The sequence below is a fragment of the Kogia breviceps genome, chromosome 8, assembly GCF_026419965.1.
Source record: "Kogia breviceps isolate mKogBre1 chromosome 8, mKogBre1 haplotype 1, whole genome shotgun sequence".
Classification (NCBI taxonomy): Eukaryota; Metazoa; Chordata; class Mammalia; order Artiodactyla; family Physeteridae; genus Kogia; species Kogia breviceps.
The window spans coordinates 91,939,659-91,962,720 of NC_081317.1; the positions used below are offsets into that span (position 1 = coordinate 91,939,659).

Genomic DNA, 23,062 nt, shown 5'->3' on the forward strand with positions numbered 1-23,062 from the left:
GTATCACACTTAAAATAAAGTTCCTGCCCCCCGTGTTGCAACTGGTCCCTGCGGGATGGGGTGGCCTTTCCCAGGTGAGAGCCACACCCTGGGCAAGGGTGAGGCCAGGATGATGTTGGTGGCTGGAAGGGCCACAGAGGCTGGAAGGCAGCAGAGCAGACAAGACTAGTCAGAGAGGTGAGCTGCAACCCAGTTCCAGTCCCCCCACTACCTCTGCACATGGTCCTGGGCAAGTTACTTCACCTTTCTCAGCCCTGGCACTCTCATCTGTAAAGTGGGGAGCACATAAGCAGCTACCTCACCAGGCTGGTGCGAGGACTGAATGAAGTGATGAAAGTAAAGCACTTAGGACAGTGCCTACCACACGGTAAACAATCTGTAAGTAGGAGTAGCGATTATTGTCATTATCAGGAACAAGTTACAGCCAGCCACAGGTCACTACTCGTGTGCAGGACCACTGGGGAGGGCTGCCGGGCACCTCGGGGCCTCCTGAGAGCATCAGTGTGGCGCTAAAGGAGGCTGAGCAGGCCAGGCCCCAAAGCGCTTAGGAGTTCTGGCTCCTTCTTGGGCTCTTTCATCTCTACTTTGATAATTTAGAGATACCTTCACCTTTCAGCCTAGGATATCATGAAAAGGTCAAATTGCATTGGGCCTGCTGGTTAAGGAAGTGAGGAAGCGTGTAGCAACATTTCTATCAATGTCTGTTGCAGATGTGAATACTCCAGTATTAAGGGTCATCCCAGCTCTGTCCAGAAAACCCTTGGGGTCAAGAGTAGTGCCTTCCCCCAAGGCCCCAGGGCCTGGAGGGAGGGGCCCCTACCTTCAGGTGCTCCATCTTTTCCTGTTGGCTCAGGAGGCCCCTGTCAGCTGCAACTGGGGGTGCAGGGGGCTGGTTGGGGGGATGCATGAAGTCCTGGGTGACCTTCTCAGAGAGTTTACAGATGACCTGCTGCTTAGCCTGGTTCTTGTCCATGAGCAGCTGCACGTGCTGCCGCAGCTCCTGCACCTGCTGTTCCCACAGGCTTGCCGTCTGCACCAGGCTCTCCCGCTCCTGTTCCAGGGCCTCCACCCGCCTGCCCAGCTCCGCGATCTGCCGCACTTTGTGCCGCACCAGCTCCAGCCGGTCCTTGTCCTCGGCTGCTGCCAGGTACGCACTGGACACCCTCTTCTCCTGCTGGGCAGCCTCCAGCGCCTTGTGCAGGATCTTCACCAGCTCCTGCACGGGGAAAGGGAAGAGCTCGGTGAGCTCGGGGAAGGCCTGTTACGTGCCAGAGGTGAGGCAGAGGCTGTCATCAGTTCTCCTAACAGCCCTGAGAGGTGGCAGGCAACATCCCCTAGGGCATCACTGACCAGCACCCACATTCTCTTTTTCTACTCAGAAGAGTTTTAGTTGGACACCTGGTTCCCCAGCAAAGGACTATATTTCCCAGCCAAGCTCATAGCTAGTGAGCTTGTCACTAGCTATGAGCTTGTCACAAGCTAGTCACTTGTGGCCAAGTGACTACTGTGCCCAAATGGGATATGAGAAATGCTGTGGGCAGCTTCTGGGTCATGCCTTCCAAACCACTGAGCACATGCTCCCCTGGCCCAGTTCCCTTTCCTCCTGGCTGGGAAATGGCAGGAACCGGAGCAGCCAGGCTGGGCTCACAAGCAGAAGTTGCATGTTGAGGATGGCACAGTTGCCCCCACCAGCTCGGAGCTGCACACTTCACTCTGGATTCTTCAATGTCAGACAGAAATAAATTTCCAATTTGTTTTAGGCCACAGTACTTTGAGGCTTCTGCCCATTCCCCAACTTATATATGTCTGTTTCAGAAATGAACAAACTGAGCCCCAGCAGAGTGGAATTTAACTCCAAATCATCCAGACACTGAGCATCCTGTGCTCGGTCAGTAACGAAAGCAGGGGTGGTAGCGGCATGGCACGTGGGCATGGCTCTTCCTTCTCACCCCTGAGGCAGACATCACTCATCAACCTCAGTACTCTTTCCCTCTAAAGCCTAGCTGAGGCCTCAGAATCCTTCTGAACATGGCATTCGAGCAGTCACTACCAATCGAGCTGAGGCGGCATTAGAGAGAAAACAAACTGGCAATCCTCACGCTTCGCCACACACCCAGGGCTTCATTCAGTCCGTCTGTGTCATGCCTCAGCCCATCCAACGATGCCTGCAAGGCTGGTGCAAAGAAGCGCCTGGGAGTTCAGAAGCAACGGCTTCGATTTATTCCTTGGCAGGGGCAGCCGATTCATGTGGAAATTCAAGGTTTGGCTCCCTGTGCCTTCAAGCTTCCAACCTCCCCAGCACTCAGGGACCTGTCCGACCCCAAAGCAGGGATGTGAATTCATTCAGGACCAGGATCAGAGTATCAGAAGCCAGGCAGCCCAGCAGCTGGTCCCATGTGAACTGCAGACCTGGCAGTTAGGGCCTTTAGCTCACACTGCTGTGCTCCATGCCAGTCTCACCTGGAAAAGCGTGGTTTCCTGGAGACACATTAACTGTATGCATGCCAAAGTATTTAAATAAATGATTAGCTGGATAGGCTAAGAACAATTGCATTTTGTAGAACTGCCCCAAATCATGACTTCATTTCAGAAGCTAATGACAAGACCAAATTAGCATACACCTTCCAAAACCTTGGTACTAGCAACTGTCCCTTCTCTGGTTCTCTTTCTTCTATCCATTCATCTAACCTTTATCAAGCACTCACTCAGTGCCAGTCCCTGGGACCCAGAGAGGGGCCAGTCACCGTTCCCACACTCAAGGACCACGAACGCTGGTGGGAGCAAAGGTGAACCACTGTCACGGAATGATTTACCGTGAGAGGGGGAAGCAAGGGTGTTTGTGGGGACTCGGGGCAGCAGGCGATGACTTCTACCTGGGGCGGGGGCGGGGGAAGGCCAGTACATTCTACCGAAAGGCGAAAGGCGGAGCAGTTTAAACTGATTCTGAAGAATGAGGAGGGCCAGTGACAGTCAAGCAGCAGGTGGGAGACAAGGGCATAAAGTGGGAGCTGAGGGTTGGGAGGGCTTTCCAGACGAGGCTGAGCCAACAGCCTGAGCAAAGCCTCAATGGAATGAAAGAATAGGTACGGAGCTGTGGGTCCTGGGTGTGGCAGGAAGGTGGGGAGGGGCGGGTGGCTGCAAACCGAACTGGCACGAACTGGCACGTCAGGGATTTAGAAGTCAGCTTCCCAGGGCGGTACTGACCGAGATCAACATTCCTGTGGCTGCAGGATAACTGAGAAGCCTAGACCATTTTCTGAGTCACCTGAGATTTGGAGATTACCTGGGGTAACTGCCTGGTGAAATAACCAGTACATGCCACTGCTCAGACTTGCCCTAGCCTCAGAATCAGGGGGGTATATCTGTCTGCCAACGTTGGGAGAGTCAACTCTGAAGCCCATTTCACTACGTCAGCTGTCTCTCCCTTCCCACATCTGGCTCTCCAAATCCAAGACCAAGACACCAGCCCGGGAGGCTGTCCTCCCACCCCAGGACCCCTGCACCAGAATAAGACAGGAAGAAAGGAACCCGGGAGAGGGGTGGAGCCAGAGCAGGAAGTGTAAAGTGAGGAGTGGGAATGGATCATGGATTCGGAAAACCTGGAGGCTGGATGGCCCTGGGAGACCACCTGGTCCAGTCACCCCACTGTCACGTGGGAGACTGAAGCTCAAGAAAGGAGAAGAGAGGACTAAAGGGACCTGGTGGACCCCCATGCGTGGGAAAACTGCAGCTAGAACAGAAGGCTCCCAACTCCAACCCTAAGACCCTTCACTTCTTTCATGATGTGTAAACGGATTTTGCATCGAAATGCTTCTTTCAATTTCTTTAAAAATGGGAATAACCCATGTTCATAGCAGCATTATTCACAAGACCCAAGAGGTGGAAACAACCCAAGTGTCTGTCGACGGTGAATGGATGAACAAAATGTGGCATACAATGGAATATTATTCAGTCTTAAAAAGGAAAGAAATCCCATCACATGTTAAAACATGGATGAACATTGAGGACCTTATGCTAGGTGAATTAAGCCAGTCACAAAAATGCACATATACATCAAACAGAAATAATGAAAACAAAAAGGAAAGCTTGAATATTCCATTTTGAAGCTGCTTTTGTCCTTACAATTTGATGACGCCTCTCCAGGTCAGTCATTATCAAGCAACACCATCATTTGCAACAGTTCAAGAGTATTCCTTGTATGGAACGCACAATTCCCTTCACCCCACCTCCTAGGATGGACATCTGGGTTGTTTCCAATTCCCACAATCATAAGCAATGCCTTAGGACCAAGTCTTGAAGTAGAAGAGCTGATCAAGTGATACTTTTAATACTTCTTAATTGAATTATTGTTTGGTCGATCTTAGATTTTGACAACTGGTAATAAGTTGTCATTTTAGTAAACATTTTAAAAGCCAATAAATCATTTATCTTATTAAAGTGTGGATACCTTCATTGCTCACTAGAATCAAGGTGGGTGGGTCCAACAGTGCTTGTGGAAAGAGCACTGGACTGGGAGTGCCCTGGACATGACGGCCTCTGACCCCTAAGGGGCTCGGTGCCAGCTGGGAACAGGTGAAGGAGCACTGGCTTCGGAGTTACAGAGGCCTCGGTTCCCATTCCAGATCCACTAATGCGGGTGTTTCAGAAAACTGAACCTCAGCTTTCTCGTATGTAAAATGGAGATGACGGTCCTACTCCACCAAGAGCCACTGAAAGGGTGAGAGAGAAATTGTGACAAGTGTGCCTCCCCAAGCACAGGGGCCCTCTCACCCCCCTCCCTCCAAGGCCTGTACCCCTCCCCAGGGCCTGTACCCTGAAGTCTCCGGCTGGGGTTCTAGGGAAGGGAGAGGCTGCATCTTGCTCTGATCAAGTTTCCTCAGTGAATTATATGCCTTCAGCAAGTAATCCTGAGTGAGCTAAGCTGGCCCCTGGCAGGGCCCGAGGGACGGGTTCACCATTCCTGGCAGCCAACATCCCCACAAACAACAGCCCTCTATCTGTCGGAGCAGACAGCCTTCAGGTTGGGTGCAATGCTGCCGACTCTGAAAGCCTGAGTCACCAGGCCAAGCTGCCATCTGGTGCCATCTCTCAGAGTCCATATCTCTTGGGGGGCCAGCGCTGCAGGGGACTGGGATGGATAATGGCTTAATGAGTATTGGAATCACAGGGAGTGCATTCATTTTTTCAGAGGAGCAGTCATGGTGCTTGTATCTGATACTGGGCTACATGGCGAGAGCATGGAGGAGACGGCCAGGCTGTGAGGAGTCCTGGACCTGGGGAAGGAGACCAGTGCCCATGTCCTGGCTCTTCCAGCTGTGTGACCTTGGACAAGTCAGCTACCTTCTCTGAGCCCCTTGAATGTGGTGCAGTGAAGAGGGCAGAAGCTCTGGAGGCAGACAGACCAGAGCCTGAACCCTGACTTAGCACCCAGGAGGTCATGGGCATGCAGAACCTCTCAGAACTTCAGTCTGTCAGGAAAAGGAGAGGATAACTGCTGTAAAGAGGAGAGACAGTATGTGGAGGGCACCAGCCAGCACAGCACTGGGGCCACACATCATACCAGCAGTTACTTGTGCTCACAGCTTCTCCTCACCCACTGGATGGTGATGTCCCCAAGGGCAGGGATCTGGCCCAGTGTACCTCAGTGCCCTCCACAGCATCCAACAGAGTTTGAGATACAAATTCTTAAAAATCACTAAAGCTATTGGCAGTGTCTGCCTGGCTGGCTGAGCCAGGATGAGACCCCCAGTTCCCATGTCCTCTTGCAGCCTGAGGCAAAAAGGTGGCACCCTCCCAATGAAGAGACACAGGAGGGCATCTTGTAGACATGGGCCCAGGAAGTCCAGGGGACTGCTTCCCCAGCTGAGGTATTACACTTAAAAGGTCCCAGTTCCTTCGGTGGCCCCTCCCAGGACCCTGCATGCAGATTACCCTCCTCCAAACACTGTCTGTCTTCAGGTGTGGGGTCAGATCATGCACAGTCTCCCAGGAGAGAACCGAGAGACCTGCCCTTGGTGGCCTTCTGTCACCTAGCTCAAGTGACAGTATGTCACTGACTGATCAACAGCACAGCATTTCCAGCCAGCTGCAGTTTGGCAGTTAAGGACCACAGGCTGGCTAATGCATCACATCTAGTTTGTCCAGGGGCTCCAGGCCCAGAGGGGTCCACTGGAGCCTGGGGCCTCTCTGGGGCCAGAGCTCACCTTCTGAGCCTTCAGCTCCTTGGTGAGCATCAGAACCTGCTGCTCCAAGGCCAGCACTTTCTCCTGGGTGGTTCGGTTCCGTGTGAGTCCTTCGGTGAAGAGCGGGAAGGTGTTGCTCTGGTGCTTGGCTTTCTGAATGAGACTGGCGGTCAGAGAGGACTTGGGTGTAGGCTTTGGAGAATCCGCTGGATCTTTCCCTGCTCAAGAGGAGAAACACAGAGGTTGTGATCAGCGGCTTCAGCAGTTCTCAAACTTGGGCTTGCTGCAGAAGCACTTGGAAGGTTTGGTAAAATACAGACTGGGGGGACTTCCCTGGTGGCGCAGTGGTTAAGACTCCACCTGCCAATGCAGGGGACACGGGTTCGAGCCCTGGTCCAGGAAGATCCCACATGCCACGGAGCAACTAAACCCGTGTGCCACAACTACTGAGCCTGTGTGCCACAACTACCGAAGCGCACACACCTAGAGCCCATGCTCCGCAACAAGGGAAGCCACCACAATGAGAAGAAGCCCTTGCACTGCAATGAAGAGTAGCCCCTGTTCACAGCAACTAGAGAAAGCCTGCGTGCAGCAATGAAGACCCAATGCGGCCAAAAATGAAATAAATAAATACATAAATTTATTTTAAAAAATATTTTTAAAAAATGCAGTTTGGGGACCCTACTCCCAGAACTTTCCATTCAACAGGCCTGGGGCGCAGCTTGAGAATTTGTATTTTTAAATGTTCCTAGGTGATGACGATACAGCTTGTGCAGGGATCATACTCTGAGAACCACTGGACTATATAAATACTGTTTACAGTGCTGGGTCATCCAGACCATCCTCTACTCTCTGTTCCCTATTCTCTCTGTTCCCTACTCTCCAATCTCAACCTGCATGGGTTACCTCCTACTACCCTGCTAGTGTTTGCTAGGTGGCCATCTCCTCAGGCACGGGCCCAGGCAGGATGTATTTTTTCTTATTTTGGGATCTCACCTCCAGGCTCTAGGTGATTTTCAATGCACACAGATCTGTCCATTGATAGGAGCACAAAATATCTGTACTCTGCATTCTTGCCCCAGTGAGTACTGTAAACTCTCATTTGATTCTAATTACAAGCTAAATTAGGAGACATATCTCCCACAGCTGAATGTCTCAAGGCTGTATCCTTTTATTTCCAGTAGAGCCTGGGTCAGCAACCAATGGCCCACAGGCCAAATCGGGCGGCCTGCTTTTGTAAATAAAGTTTTATTGGAATACAGCCATGCCCACTTATTTGTGCATTGTCTGTACTGCTTTCACTCCACAAAAGCAGAGTTGAGTACTTGCAACAGAGACTGTATGGCCCACAATGCCTCAAATATTTACTATCTGGCCCTTTACAGAAAACGTTTGCTGACCAGTGCTAAATTTTCTCTCTTTTTAAAAAAAATAAATTTATTTATTTATTTTTGGCTGCGTTGGGTCTTCGTTGCTGCGCATGGGCTTCCTCTAGTCGTGGCGAGCAGTGGCTACTCTTTGTTGTGGTGCACGGGCTTCTCATTGTGGTGGCTTCTCTTGTTGTGGAGCACAGGCTCTAGGCACGCAGGCTTCAGTAGTTGTGGCATGCAGGCTCAGTAGTTGTGGTGCACGGGCTTAGTTGCTCCACGGCATGTGGGATCTTCCCGGACCAGGGCTCGAAGCCGTGTCCCCTGCATTGGTAGGCGGATTCTTAACCACTGTGCCACCCGGGAAGTGCCTAAATTTTATTCTTAAATCCAATGTTAGAGAATCACTCACCCAGACCGCCTTGTCCTGCCCTACCCTCAGCCTGTGCTTTAGGGCTCTGCCATCAGCCTGCATCAAGGGACATGTAATGGCCTGATTATATGGTCAAGAGACTGAGAATTTTGATCACAGGGCACATACACATTATGTTCGTTATGAGGCCCCAACATAAATTCTTCTCAGCTCTCAGGGCCAGCTTTGCTTCTTTCAAGAAAATATGTGGGGCTTCCCTGGTGGCGCAGTGGTTGGGAGTCCGCCTGCCGATGCAGGGGACACGGGTTCGTGCCCCGGTCCGGGAAGATCCCACATGCCGCGGAGCGGCTGGGCCCGTGAGCCATGGCCACTGGGCCTGCGCGTCCGGAGCCTGTGCTCCTCAACCAGAGAGGCCACAACAGTGAGAGGCAAGCGTACCGCAAAAAAAAAAAAAAAAAAAAAAAAAAAAGAAAGAAAAAAAGAAAATATGTGTTTATAGTCTTATGGACACTGGAAATAACCTAACCACTTGCATTTCCCTCTTTGCCTTGGCTGCTGAGAAGCTCAGAGCCACATTTGCTGCCCACCTTTGGTACACTGCAGGATTTTTTCTTGAGCCTATCTAAATTTCCTAACTCAAATTACTCATTTATCTTCCCCCTGATATACACTGTAGTAACTCATACCCAGTTCTTTTGGGACCATGATGTTAAAAATAAGGATGTGGTATGAGATCCCAGGGGAGGGGACAGGCAGGGCTTGCAGGACAAGCTGAATGACTTAGCAACTTTCTTCTGGGGACCAGGCCAAGGGCCAACCAAATAGTCTTGAGCAGATAAAAAACTACTCTAGTAGGTGACAGGAACCAGAAACTCCTTGGCCTGGTTGAGTACAAGAACAGAACGGTCTTGTTCCAGGCTTAAAAGAAATCTGGTCGAGCCAGGTACGAAGCAGCCTGCAGAGCTCAGAGGAATGCAATGCTTCTTTCTCTTTCCTGCCACGGGATCTAAGAGAGCAGGGAGGCTCCCTGGAGCCCTGCAGGCTACTGTCCACCAACCCTGAGAGCAGGCAGGGTAGGCTCACTGTGCCCATCTTATAGTTGGCAAAAACAGAGGCCTAAGACAGTGGTTTTCAATCAGCGCCCTAGGATTTCGTGGGATTGCCTCAAGGGCTGGCTGGGAAGGGAAGAGGGTGGGGCAGGAGGGGCTGAGGGGGAGCCTGGACTCCCAACCCTGCCTCAACTCTGCTTTTATTTGCTTTGTGTATCAGATTTTGTTTATGGGGACAAGGTTTCATGGCAACAAAGGGGTAGTTTGCAAAGTCACTGACTCAGAAAAGAGGCTTCAGGAAGGGATATGGGGCCAGACTGTTTGGTCTGAATCTTACTCTGTTACTCACTGTGAAGCTGTGAGCGAGTCACTCCTCACATGCGTTCCCAGTTCCCTCAGTTATTAAATGAGAACAGTATTTACCGCTCGGGTTGTTGTAAAGACTAAACAGGTTAATGCACGTAAAGCGCTTCGTGCGTGTGGATGAAACTTGAAAAGATTCTGCTGAGTAAAAGACACCAGTCACAGAGGACTACATATTCTAGATTCCATTTATATGCAATGTCCAGAACAGGCAAATCTATAGAGGCAGAAAGTAGATTAGTGGTTGCCTAGAGCTGGAGGGAGGTGGAGACTGGGACTGATGGCTGAGGGGTACGGGGTTTCTTCTGGGGGTAATAAAAATGTTTTAAATTTGATTATGGTGATGGTTACACAACTCTGTGAAGATACTGAAAGCCACTGAATTATATGTTTCAAAGGAGTGAATTGTATGGTATGTGAATTATATCAGAATGAAACTGTTACCAGTTTCATGTAGCACTTACATGCTACATGTAAGTGCTAGTTCTATTATTATTATTCATTAGATACAGTACTGATCTTCTCTTGGGCTATTCATCATGATCTGTGGGACCTCATCAGCCACTGCTCCAAAGTGGTGCTTTTTCTAGCGTAATTTCTACACAGCCCAGGGGTCCTCTCTACCATAAGACCCCTCAGTGCTGCCTTAGCCAGTTTTCTCCCAAATGTTTCTACATAGTTAAAACATGTTTTAAGGGCATTTATGGTAATTTCAAAGATGCCAACCCCCCCTGATGGTATGGGTCCTAATATTTTGTAAAAGAAATAAAGTGCCATGTCACAGAGGGGATGAATACCTTGAGGTCATTTGTTCTGCTTCTTCGGGTAGATCTGATTTTAATCATCCCAGAAAGGCATTTTTATATCCTTTCCTTATAAATTTAAAAAAAAAAGGAAGAAAGAAAAAGTAACAGATATTTTCCCTTATTACTCCAAGAATCATCGCCTGGTGTTTCAGTTTGGGAAGATGAAAAGCGTTCTGGAAATGGATGGTAGCGATGGTTACACAAGAACGTGAATGTACATAATGCCACTGAATTATACACTTAAAATTGGTTAAAGTGGTAAATTTTGTTATGTATTTTTACCACAAGTTAAAAAAAAAAAGGAAAGGAAAGAAAGAAACAAAGGAGGGAGGGAGGGAGGGGGGAAGGAAAGAAAGAAAGAGAGAAAGAAAGAGAGAAAGAAAGAATGAATCATTACTACCAGACCCATGGAAGTCCAGGAGGAGTGACCTGGAGAGTTCCATCTTTGACACACAAAAGCACGGATGTTTGTTTATGGGGAGGAGAGAGGGCACCCACTTAGTCTCTGAAGGCAGCTCAGACCCAGGCAGAGGCTCACCTGGGGCGCTGAGGTCAGGAGGCGAGGGCTGCTCCTCCCTCTGAGGCTCCTGGCTCAGTGGAGAATCTTCTCCTGGGGGTCTGTGGCCTGTTCCTTGGGTCTGCTTGTTGCCCCGGATGTTGTACATTGTGTTTCTGAAAGGAAAATAGAGGATCACGGGGCTGACAGCCCTGCTATCTTGCCCACTACCCTTCCCGCTGACACTGCTGGCGCTCAGGCTGCATCTCCACCCCGGTCATGACTTGATCAGTCTGCCTGACTGCAGGCACCCTGCAGGAGGCAACCCATCTGAGCCTCTCCCATCACCCTTACCCTTCTCCTTTCCATTTTTCATCATGCGTATCACCTTCGATATGCAGTATTCCTTGTAAACAATACAAGCTTGACTCCTCTGCTTCTAACCCCACTGCTGGAATATAAGCTCCATGAGGGCAGGGGCATTTGTCTGCTTTTATTCATTGAAATGGATTTGCCAAACTAACTTTCCTGAAACCTTCACGCGGTCTTATAACTATCTGGCTTAAAAATCACCAGTGGCTCCCTACTTCTGCTGAGAAAAGTTCCAAACACCTCTTGGCCCCTTGCTCCCCTTGCTTTCTTTCCCTGATCAGACCTGTTCTCTCTGTAGCCTTCACTGATCACCTCACAGCCTCCAAGGAGCTTATTGCACTTCATACATGGGTCACTCTTTGACCAAGTACTTGTCTAGACTGAGTAGTGGTATCTTTTCTTCAAGAACTGGGCACTAACCTACCTGCATGCCTACTGGCACCTGGCACTGGGTCACATGTGCCCAGAGTACAGACTCAATAGATGTTGGTTTTGCAGGAAGGAACTAGGTAGCACCAAAGGCTGGCCTGGCACCACAGACCACAGAGAAGTTCATGAGTTGGTTGAAAAGGCAGTTCATTTGAGTTTATTTTCCCTTTGCAAAGGTATGAAAGTAGACATATTCCAAAACTAATAACAAGGAAGAAAAAATGACTAAAGAGTTCACTAGGTCAGTGTTTTTCAAACTGCAGGATGTGAGCCATTGGTAGACTGTAAAATCAGTTTAGTATCACGACCAGCATTTTAAAAAAATGGAATGGAAAATATCAGAATGCGCCCCACTTAGAAAGGACTAAAATTTTGTGAATTACATATATGTGTATTGAGCCATATAATAAGATGTATTTCTTACTGGTCAACAGTTTGAAAAACACTGCAGGAGGAGGTCAATTACCTAAAGGGCAGCAATAGCATGGCCAGAAAACAAAAGGATGAAAAAGTCTGTAGACTTGTGATGGAGTCCTGGCTTTGCTCTATCATCCCTCCATGCGATGTATACGTCTAGCAATATGGTGGACAAAATACTCTGAAAAACCCTTGTTCCACAAACACCTAGATGCTAGATAAATGCAAAATATATTTCAAAAATATTCAGCTGAGGGCTTCCCTGGTGGCGCAGTGGTTGAGAGTCCGCCTGCCGATGCAGGGGATACGGGTTCGTGCCCTGGTCTGGGAAGATCCCACATGCCACGGAGCGGCTGGGCCCGTGAGCCATGGCCCCTGAGCCTGCGCGTCCGGAGTCTGTGCTCCGCAACGGAGAGGCCACAACAGTGAGAGGCCCGCGTACAGCAAAAAAAAAAAAATTCAGCTGAATTCTCAGAAAAGGAAGGGAAAATCCCTAGGGACTAAACACAAAAAAGGAGTTGAAACTCAAGTGGGAAGTAAAGAGGAAGATGCATATATAGATTAAATTATTTTTCAGCAAATATTTACCCCTTCCCCTCCACCTCCACAGGAGCAGAGTACGTCCCCCTCCTCCTTTTGATTTTGGGCCCAGCCACGTGAGTTGCTTTGGCCAAAGCGATGTTGGCAGATATAATGTAAATATAGGCTTAAAATGTGCTTGCATGTAGGGCTTGCCCTCTTGAAGAACATGCCTCATAGCTGCTGGTCCATGGAACGTGAGAAATATGTGGAGGAAACCTAGATCTTCTCAACGGCTTGGAGCCAAGACCAGGTGAACCTAGCCTGTATCACGTGAACCTGGATGTGCAGGAAATGAATGTTTATTATTATATGATACTGAATTTTGAAGTGTTTGTTTGCAGCATTATTATTGTGAAAGTTGGCTTGGACATGAGTTTGTCCAGGGATCAACTGCTTTTTAAAAATTGAGATATAATTGACATGTAACATTATATTAGTTTCAAGTATATAACATATTGATTTAATAAATATACTTATTGTAAAAGGATCACCACAGTAAGTCTAGCTAACACCTATCACCACACATAGTAACATTTATTTTTTTCTTGTGATCAGAAATAAACTGTTGATACCAGAAACCTAGAGCCTTGGTTGCAAAGGAGGAAAGTAAACAAGGTTTTGGACCCATGCAAAGTATGAAGTTAAAACTGAAATTCTTACAAAAAGCTGAGATTCATGAAGGTCCATGCCCTCTGTGAAGTTAGAAAAAGAAGCCTGCTGGCAAAATTAATATAAGGAGAGTCTAGGTGAAGGCTCTGGGTGTTCAAAACATTACCTTTGTGTGGTTTTGGTTATCAGGATAATATTGGCCTTATAGAATGAATTGGAAAATGCTCTTTCCTCTTTTTTTTTGCAGGGGTGGTAGTACAGTTTGTGAAGAATTGGGATTAATTCTTTAATGTTTGGTAGACTTCACCAGTGAAGTTATCTGGTCCTAGGTTTTTGTGTGTGTGCATGTGTGTGTGTAGGTGGGGTGGGGTGTAATTTTTTGATAACTAATTCAATCTCTTTACTTGCTACGGGTCTATTTAGATTTTCTATTTCTTCTTGAGTCAGTTTCAGTAATTTGTCTTTCTAGGAATCTGCCCATTTCGTTTAAGTTATCTAATTTATTAGCGTAGAATTGTTCATGGTATTCTCTTATAAACCTTTTTATTTCTGTAAGGTTGGTAGTAATGTCCCTTCTCTTGTTCCTGACTTTAGTAATTTAAGTCTGCTTTCTTTTCCTGGTCTTTCTATATAAATGTTTGTCAACTTTGTTAATCTTTTCAAAGAACTATCATTTGATCTTAAGCTTGTTTTTAAAACAAAATGCAGTTTTTTGGTATAGTTGGGTCCCGAATAGGAAAAGAGTGAGATCGTACTCCAATGGAGAGTACAGATGACTGATGGAAGGTAAAATTAATCAATTAAATTTAGAACAGAGAAGAAATTAGAACTCAGCACTCCTCTAACACCTGACCTTGAATAAGGAGCCTTGACTCCTTGGGCTAGTCATTTCCTCTTCTTAGTTCTTACTTTACCCATCTAAAAATAAAAGGGTGGTGGTCGTATTAATATTAATGATGACCATGAGAGGCACTATTTACTGAGTACCACTCTGCGCTGGGTCTTGTGCTGAGCCCTATTACATGGATCTCACACACCATAGGCCACATTATTTGGCAAGGACCCTGGAGTACATCCCTACGGCCAGGGGCATTGGCTGGGTGGGGTGACCATCATTGCTGCCCATACTTCCCCTTGTCCGGGGGCTGCAGCCTCCCCAATATGTCCAGGGCCTCACAAGCAGTCACCCCTGGGGTGTGGGAAGGCATAGAAACCCCAACTTCAGGGCAGCAAAGGTCACTCTAAGCCCTAGCACACGTCTCCTCTGAGGATGGGCAGCTCACTAACTACTGTCACAGCCCAGGTGGCCATTACCCAGCCAAACTACTGTGCTTGGAAGAGGCATCTCCATTTCATAAATATATTGACTTTTTGCTTGGAGCAATTCATGGATCATTTTCTGTGTAGGTTTAGCTCTAGGTCTGAAAGGCCTGGTAAGCATGGGAGTAGTGGTCATGAGGACTTGTTCTGGAAGGACAGATAACCTTGGTCAGGACATTTATCCTCTCTGAGCCTGGATTTTCCCATCTGCAATGGGATGAGGAACATATCCACAACAAATAATGAGTGGGTCCTTGCATGGGCCAGGTCTAAGATAAACCCTAGGAATTCAACTCATCTAATCTTCACCCACATGCATTTAACTCTTTTACTCCTCACAACAGCCCAATAAAGTAAGCACTATTATAACCTCCACTGCACAGTGAGAACTTTGATTTGGAAAGGATAGGTAACCAAAGCCACAGAACGAGTAAATGGTGGGGCTGAGCAAGAGACTTGGATGTCTAATCCATGGTCTGAGAACTGAACCATTAGATACCACTTCACAGGTTTGTCCAGACATCTTTTTTTTTTTTTTTTTTTTTTTTTTGCGGTATGCGGGCCTCTCACTGTTGTGGCCTCTCCCGTTGCGGAGCACAGGCTCCGGACGCACAGGCCTAGCGGCCATGGCTCACGGGCTTAGTTGCTCCGCGGCATGTGGGATCCTCCCGGACCAGGGCAAGAACCCGTGTCCCCTGCATTGGCAGGCGGATTCTCAACCACTGCGCCACCAGGGAAGCCCCATGTCCAGACATCTTGTTGAGAGTGTAAAGCACCTAGCACAGTGTCCTTCCTTGAGTATGACCTGGGGTCATGGCAGACCCAAGAGCAAGCCCCAAGACCCGCCAGGGAAAGGGGGTGCAGGAGACAAGGGCAACCCTGGTCTTTCCAGGGCTGTCAGCAGCCAGGGCACTTGCAAAACCGTCTCACATTTTCTGTGGGTTATGACACGTAACTGACTGATCCTTGGAAACTTCCTTCCTTTTTTGGTCTCTGCAGGTTCTCGGTTCTGCTTCTGTTGTTGGGTGGCCATCATTAGGCACGAACCTGGCTTAATCTTGGTGAGACCACCCTGGACACACACTGGCTGGGTGGCTGGGCTTCTCAGGTCCCCTGTCCCCACAGCAGGCTCCCCATGTACCCAGTCCCCTCCAGATCCTCCCAAGGGAAGATCCCCTGCAGGGCGCCGTCCTTGTCCTCTCACCCTGGGGGGCTCAACCAGGTCCCATACCCCCCAAGTCTCTCTCTCTGGCACAGATCTCTCTCCTGAGTTCTAGGCCTTTCCATCCAAATGTCTGTGGGGTAGTTCCATCTCTAGCCAGTAGACCCTAAAGGACACTCATCATATTTTCCCTAAAACCTGCTTCTCTCCTAAGAACGGCATCACCCCCCTGCTAGTTACCCAGCAAATTCAAACACCGAAGCTGACAGAGAGAAATGCTACGCTTGAGTCACACGAGGCGGGGTCTCTAATCTAAGCTCAGGGAACAATCTATTCTGCTTTCTAAGAGGTCCCAGTTTGTCTGAAGTCCACACAGAAAATAAACACCCAAACAGGATCAGTGTTAGGAACAGTCTGAATTCCCCAAAGCTTCCATCCCTTCAATTAGAGCAACAATAATAGAAGCAGAATAATATTTAAGTGCTCACTGATCCCCAAGCACAGTTCTACAGCAGTTTACATGTATTAACTCATTTATAAGCCCCCTGCCCCACCCCAAACACACACACACTAATCTTGTAAGGCAAATACTGTTGTATTTACATGTACTTGAATAATTTAAGTGAAGCACAGAGAAATCCAACAACTTGCCAAGGGCAGAACAGCCCATGACTGGTGGAGCCAGGATACAAATGCAGGTAGTTTGGCCCCAAAGCTCAGGCCATAGTGCTATCTTCTTATGAACTATTTAAAACAAAGTCTGCCAGTGGGAAATATAAATTGTATATATCACACATTATTAGATGAAAAAGAAGCTAAGATGTAATCGATGTACAGTAAATTACACATGTGAAAAGTGAATAATTTGGTGTATTTGACATATTTGTGAAGGCACCACTCCATTACATTGAATGTGATCTCAATTATGCATATATGTATATAGAAAATGTGAGGAAAGTGATGCTAAGAACATTTGTCTGGGTGAAAGGACTATGGGTAATTTTAAATTTATACCTTTCTAGATGTTTCTAACTTCCTTTGAAGAATGTGTACTTTAAAAATCAGAACAAATGTAGTATTTTAAAGTAATGATGTAATGAATTGAAAATAAAGCCCCTAATCCCCAACCCAAGTCCACCTCCCTGCAGGGGAGTCACACCAGATCATTGTAAGCTCCAAAGAAGGTGCTGCCTACAGCTTGGCAGGCCCCTCAGCTCCACAGCACTTACTGTATTTCAGTTCCCAGGTGCTTGAGGGAGATATTCTGAAGGGCCAAGGGCATAGCACGGACCGGCTGCAAGGCAGCTGCCATGCCCACAAGCCCAGTGGGCGTTTTCACGGGACACAGGAACTCCTCCAGCTCTGCCTCCTCTTGCTCTGGGGAACAAAGAAGAGGAAAATCATCCACGCTGGGGCTGGGGTCAGGTCACTGCACTTAGAAAGACTAGACAGGGTGGAGACTGGAGAGGTGGGGCAGCCGTCTCCAGACAGCTAATCCAGGGCCCGCCAGCTTGCTCAGGGCTCCAGGAATGTCTTTCTGGGGAAGGTTTCGCAGGGGCCCTGCGTCCAGGAGGGTGAAGGCTTGCTGCGGGATGAGAAGGGCTTCAGAGGAGAAGCCTACACCACGGCTTCCTGTGTCTCCCCGCAGCGTCCTCAGGAGACTGGCGCCTGGTCACTGTGGCAACCATGCCCACAGCAGGGGCTGGCCCAGAAGAGGCCTGCTGAGTGTGCTGAACCAAAGCCATTCTTCTGATAACCTGGTTCTTCTGATTTCCAGACACTCAGGAATTCTGTCTTCGGGAGGGTTTCTTGTTGCTTCTGGACTGAGGCGGATCCGGCAACTGTGTCAACTCAGGCTGCAGTTTCCCGCAGAGCCAGGGCTGTTGGCTCTCCCGCAGATGGGAGCGGAGGGTGAGTAGAAGTGCAGAAGCAAAAGCAAACAAACCCTTCCCCAAAGAAAGTCCTTACAAGCATAAAACACCCAGAAGGTTCTCTGGGAAAATTACAGATGAGTATCATAAACCATAAAAAGGAGCATTTGCTATGACAGTAACAGTGTGCAGGTACACATATAATAACCATATTATTAGGACAGTTCTCAAACACTTAACACTATGTACCCGGCATTTTGCTCAGGGCTTTACATTCCTTTCCTCATTAATGATAAAATTCAATGTATTCGCTCACACATTCACTCAACAAACATCCAATGTGCCTGGCAGGGTACCAGATACTTGGGACACAGGTGACAAAGACATGGCCCCCACCCTTGAGGGCTAGGGAGCAGAGACTGACAAGGATGCTGTGATTAGAACACAATGTAACCATCTGCAAAAAGTGTTGAGGGCTCACAGAGAGTCCAGCAGGCAAAGTCGCAGAAGGCTTCCAAGAGGAGGCTGGCAAAAGGAGGAGGTGGCAGTGGAGCTTGGCCATAGAGAGCAAGCAGGAATTCGCCAGGCAGAGAAGAGGGGGCAGGGACGCCTCTGGTGCTGCTGAAGTGCACAGCATGAGGCGGGCACTGGGGGAGCAAGCAGAGGTGAGACGAGGAAGGATGAGGCCTGAGTCTGGTGCTAAAAATTTGGGACTGGGCCTGGGACATGGAGGGCGGCCACGGAAGCGGGGTGGGGCTCAGGCGCTCATTTGAGAAAGCTCGCTCGGGCTGCAGTGAAGAGGTTGGGTCTGAGGTGGCAGGCTGGGACATGGGGAGACTGGAGAGGAGACTGCTGTGATTTTTCTAGCTAAGAGTTGAGGCCTGACCCAAGGCAATAGCAGTGAGGGCCTACATCTGACGTGTAGGCCAGAGGGTAGACATGGCCAGCCCAGGTGACTGGACTGGCTATCTGAGGTCCAGGAAGGGGCAACTAGGTAAATGAAGCCCATTTACTGAGGGAAGGAAAAGTGGGGAGAAGGGTAAGGACAGATGAGCTCAGTCTGTAAAGCATCCAGGTACCAGCATCTAGGAGGTGTCCGGCCACAGGTCCTGCCCTTGCCCATTGGGCTTCCCTGTCAACTGAGGGTGAGGCATGTTAGACACACTGCAGCTCGGTGGGTGGTTTGTCTCAACTGTGAAAACTGCTGGTCACAGTGCTGGCTGCAGCATGGGGGTAAGGAGGGTATGAGCTCCCGGACTCCTCCATGCTGAGATGTTTTAGGATTTGGGATCCCATGGGCCACCTGGCGGGGGTGAAGCTTCTGCCCACGGCAACACTGGGGATAAGATCACGGATCTACTCAACTCACAGCACAAAAGCATTTATGTAAGAAGCAACAATAATAACTGCATTTTCTCATTAACCTTCCTCACAGCAACTCTGTGAAAGTTTCATTTCTTGAGATCTTCCTGTAATTGTCATCATCATAAGAGTAACTGACTCTACTGAGCTCTGAAAATGTGCAGGCATTGTTCCAACACTTTAAGGTATAAGGATTCATTTAATCCTCATAATAACCCTAAGGAGTAGGTATCTTTTTTTCTTTGCGGTACATGGGCCTTTCTCACTGCTGTGGCCTCTCCTGTTGCGGAGCACAGGCTCTGGACGCGCAGGCTCAGTGGCCATGGCTCACGGGCCCAGCCGCTCCGCGGCACGTGGGATCTTCCCGGACCAGGGCACGAACCTGTGTCCCCTGCATCGGCAGACGGACCCTCAACCACTGCGTCACCAGGGAAGCCCAGGAGTAGGTATTCTTTATTAACCTCATTTTACAGGGAAAGAAACTGAAGCTCAGAAAAGTTAAGCAACTTGCTTAAGACTGCACAGGGTTAGGATCTGAGCCCAGCCAGCCTGGCCTCAGAGCCCATATTCTTGCCCTTGATCCTATACTGTTGCCCTAGCTCATCCTGGGTCACATCGCTGGCTCTCTGCTTCTTTAGCAGAGGGGTCCTCCCACTCACTCCCAAAAGGAGGGTAAAGGCTTGGTCACCAAGAGCCCTGGGTGTGTGGGCAGGAGGCAAGCCCGTTGGGTACCTAGCTTGAGGCGCAGGGCGGGCCCATTCCCAGCCAGGGCAGCGTCAGGGACGGCGGGAGGTGCAGGCGGGCTGTTGTAGAACTCCCAGCGTTTCATCTGCAGCTGCTGCAGCCAGTATAGCATCGCTTGCTTGGTGGCGGCCTGAGAAGCACAAGGGTTAGTTGGCAAGGCCCTGTGCCCACATGGTGGCACTGGGTGTGGGATGCGGGAAGGTCATGGGAGGCTTGGCAACTCTCTCCTTCCCAGAAAAAAAAAAAAATGTCACTGCGGGTGACACCTCTGAAACACCACATGCTTCTTGGCAACAGAAGATAATCGGGCTCTGATCTCCCACTCAGAGGTTCTTTAACCTTTCTGGGCCTCAGTTTTCTCATCTGTCCTATGGTGATGATAACGCTCATTTCATAGGGTGGTTATGAGGGTGAAATGAAGTAAGGAAAGTAAAGTATCCAGCATAGTTCCTGACATGCAGTAGGTGCTCAAAATGCGCTCACTGGATAAAAGAATTTGGAGGTGTTAAGAGAGAGGGAGAGAGCTTTGAAATTCTGACCTGGCTGGGGCCCTAGTAGCATCATTACCTCCCTGTGTGACATCTCAGTGTCCTAGCTGACTTTGTGGAATGGGGAGAATCTCTTCTGTTTGGGGGATGATGTGATTGGGGACTGGAAAGCCATATGCACACAACATTGTGGCACCCTCCAGGCAGCCCACAGGAGGTATGGCTGATGCTGGTCATTAGTCTCCCAGCACTGGATGGTCCACATACCTACTCTCACACCCATTATGTTGCCGGATCCTCCACTGCGGAGCCAGGGCGGGAGTGATCGGCCCCTTCCATAGATGGAGAAACTAAGGCTTTGAGGTCGCCCAGGTAGGTGGTGGCAGAGCTGGTCCCAGAACCCGTGTCTCCCACTTGTAGATCAGAGATTTGTTGTAATTTATGGCTGGGAGATTGTGACTTACATAGAGAAAGCCTAGGATCGGTTGGGCTGCAGAAGCTGGGCAGCTCGCTGGGAGTGGATGGTGAGCCTCACAGAGCTGCCCACAATCAAGGCCATGTGAGAACATCAGCAGGAAACCAGGGCAAGCCCCCTTCTCAAGAGGACCACAGTGAGGTGTGCACAAGGCTGGGGGCTCCCTGAAAGAGGCCCTCGGCCTGTCATGGAGGTATCAAATCAGATAAAATGATGCCCACCATTCTTTTTTTTTTTTTTTTCCGGTACGTGGGCCTCTCACTGTTGTGGCCTCTCCCGTTGTGGAGCACAGGCTCCGGACGCGCAGGCTCAGCGGTCACGGCTCACGGGCCCAGCCGCTCCGCGGCATGTGCAATCTTCCCGGATCAGGGCACGAACCCACGTTCCCTGCATCGGCAGGCGGACTCTCAACCACTGCGCCACCAGGGAACCCCCACCATTCTTCTCTTTCTATATACTTTCCCTGAGAGACCTCAGCCCCTCCCAGGGCTTCACCATGACCTTGTGCTGACAAGCTCCTGCCCATACCCGAACAACCCATTTTATTAATTCATTGGACAGGTGTATATTGAGCATCTACTATACGTGTCAGGGACTGTGGAAGGCACTGGTGAGCCCACACACACAGCCCTATCCTCTTGGAACTTAAGAGTCTACTGAGGGGGACATATAACTGTATATCCTGTGGTTTCCTCATCCTGGGTTCCCTGCTGTCAGTGACTGCCCCAACCAGGCAGTCAGCCAGTTACACAAGCCACCCCGACCCCTCCCTCACATCCTTAGCCGCCCCCATTTGTCTCCCTCCCCACTGCTACAGCTCTAGCTCGGCCGTCATTCTCTCCTGACCACTTCCTGATGGACTCCCAAACCACATCCTTGCCTTCTCCTAACTTGTTCTCTATCCAAAAGCCAGATTGACCTTTCTCGACATTCTCGTCTCACAGTGCTTCCTTGCTTAAGGCTCTGACAATTTCCCACAGCCCGTAAGACAAAGTCCAAGCTCCCTGGCCTGACAAATGCCCTGCCCTCGGGCCTTTGCTCTTCCACTCCATCCCTCCCCCCGGTACGTAGGCCTCTCGCTGTTGTGGCCTCTCCCGTTGCAGACCACAGGCTCCGGACACGCAGGCTCAGCGGCCATGGCTCACGGGCCCAGCCGCTCCGCGGCATGTGGGATCTTCCCGGACCAGGTTACGAACCCGTGTCGCCTGCATCGGCAGGCGGACTCTCAACCACTGTGCCACCAGGGAAGCCCTTCCACTCCATCTTGTGGGCCCCTCTATACCCCAGCCTCCTGGGATTTGCCTGGACATTCCAGGCTGTACCATGTTTTCCTATGTTTACTCATGGGGCTCTCTTGGCCTGGAATATCCTTCTCCCTCTTGTCTGCTTGTAGAAAACCGATTTTCTCTTTCAAGTGTCAAGGTGTGGTTGCCCCTTCCCACTCCACCCCCACTCTGGTCCATGAGGCCCTCTCTGGATAGCTCTACCTACTCAGTGGAACAGACCCTTCCTGTCACGGTACCTTTCTGGTATAGACTTATCATACTGTCCCTACAGAACATTTTACTGCGCATGCCAGTCTCCCTGTCCGTCTCTCACAAGACTTTAAGTGGTTTGAGCCCCAGGGGGCAGGTCTGATATTGTGCCACACCCCAGTTCCTAGCACAGTGCCAGGCACACACACGGATCAATGGAATAGTAAAAGGCACGTGTTAGCGACCCTATAGACAGCATTCAATGTGTGGGAGCAGACATATGACCCATAAGCCACAGTGACCCTAAAATGCCTGCCCTCCTGGCCTGGAATTCCTAATTTGCATTATTTTTGCTGATCCCCCCCACTCCCCAGCCTGGTCACTAGCCTGGCCCAGACAGTAAAGTGGAACTAAGGCTGTGGGCTATATCCAGGGGGCTCAAGAGATGCCCAATTGGCTGCAAGTAGGGATGGAGGTGTGGGAAGACAGAGTGGGGGTCAGGGAGGAGGCAGTCTTCTGGCACACTCTCCTCTGCTGAGTGTGAATTCCAGAACTCTTAGCCCACATCTGTCTTTCCAGTTAAGTTCTAGGGCACTTCCTCTTGACATGACATGAACTTTCTGACCTTGGTTCTATCACTATGTGTGTTCATTCAACAAATATTTATTGAGGACCCACTAGGTGCCAGGCTGTATTCTAGGCACTGAGATTAATTCAGCAACTTGTAGGTGCCTGTGATATGCCAGGTGCTTACACACCCTGTTATAAATCTCACAAACTATCTAGGTACTAAGAGGTTAACTTGCCCAGAGTTACACAGCTAGTAAGTAGCTGATGTAGAATTTGAATCCAAGTCTGTCTGATTTCAAAGCACATGGCCTTTGCACTGCTTCAGGCTTTCTCAGTTAAATATGATAATAAAACAAAACCTACTGATGAGAAAACAGGTTTAGACGTGCATCAATGAACAATCTAGGTTAATCAGTGAAACCTAAGTATTTATCTCCCAATCTCTGCCAACGTTTTCTCAGCATTCACTCCCCGTGGCCACAACATCAAGAAAAGTAATTCAGGATCCGGGCCTTGAGAGAGGATGGCAAAGCTCATATCTTGACTATAC

General features: G+C 49.3%; 1 protein-coding gene across 3 annotated transcripts in view; it reads right to left on the reverse strand.

The window, feature by feature from the left end:
* Window positions 1-23,062, reverse strand: part of TBC1D2 (TBC1 domain family member 2) — a 45,761-nt gene that overhangs the window by 21,387 nt on the left and 1,312 nt on the right. For 2 of the 3 annotated variants that reach the window (XR_010841620.1, XM_059070970.2), the window contains exons 2-6: window positions 19,493-19,634; window positions 16,757-16,904; window positions 10,679-10,812; window positions 6,204-6,400; window positions 821-1,216 (exon numbers count right to left, since the gene is read on the reverse strand). Coding sequence is in view for 2 of the 3 variants with exons in the window: in XM_059070970.2 (XP_058926953.1) it covers window positions 821-1,216; window positions 6,204-6,400; window positions 10,679-10,812; window positions 16,757-16,904; window positions 19,493-19,634 (1,017 nt within the window). In the remaining variant the exon portion in view is untranslated. The remainder of the gene's footprint in view (window positions 1-820; window positions 1,217-6,203; window positions 6,401-10,678; window positions 10,813-16,756; window positions 16,905-19,492; window positions 19,635-23,062) is intronic. The other variant, XM_059070974.2, reaches the window with a different exon arrangement.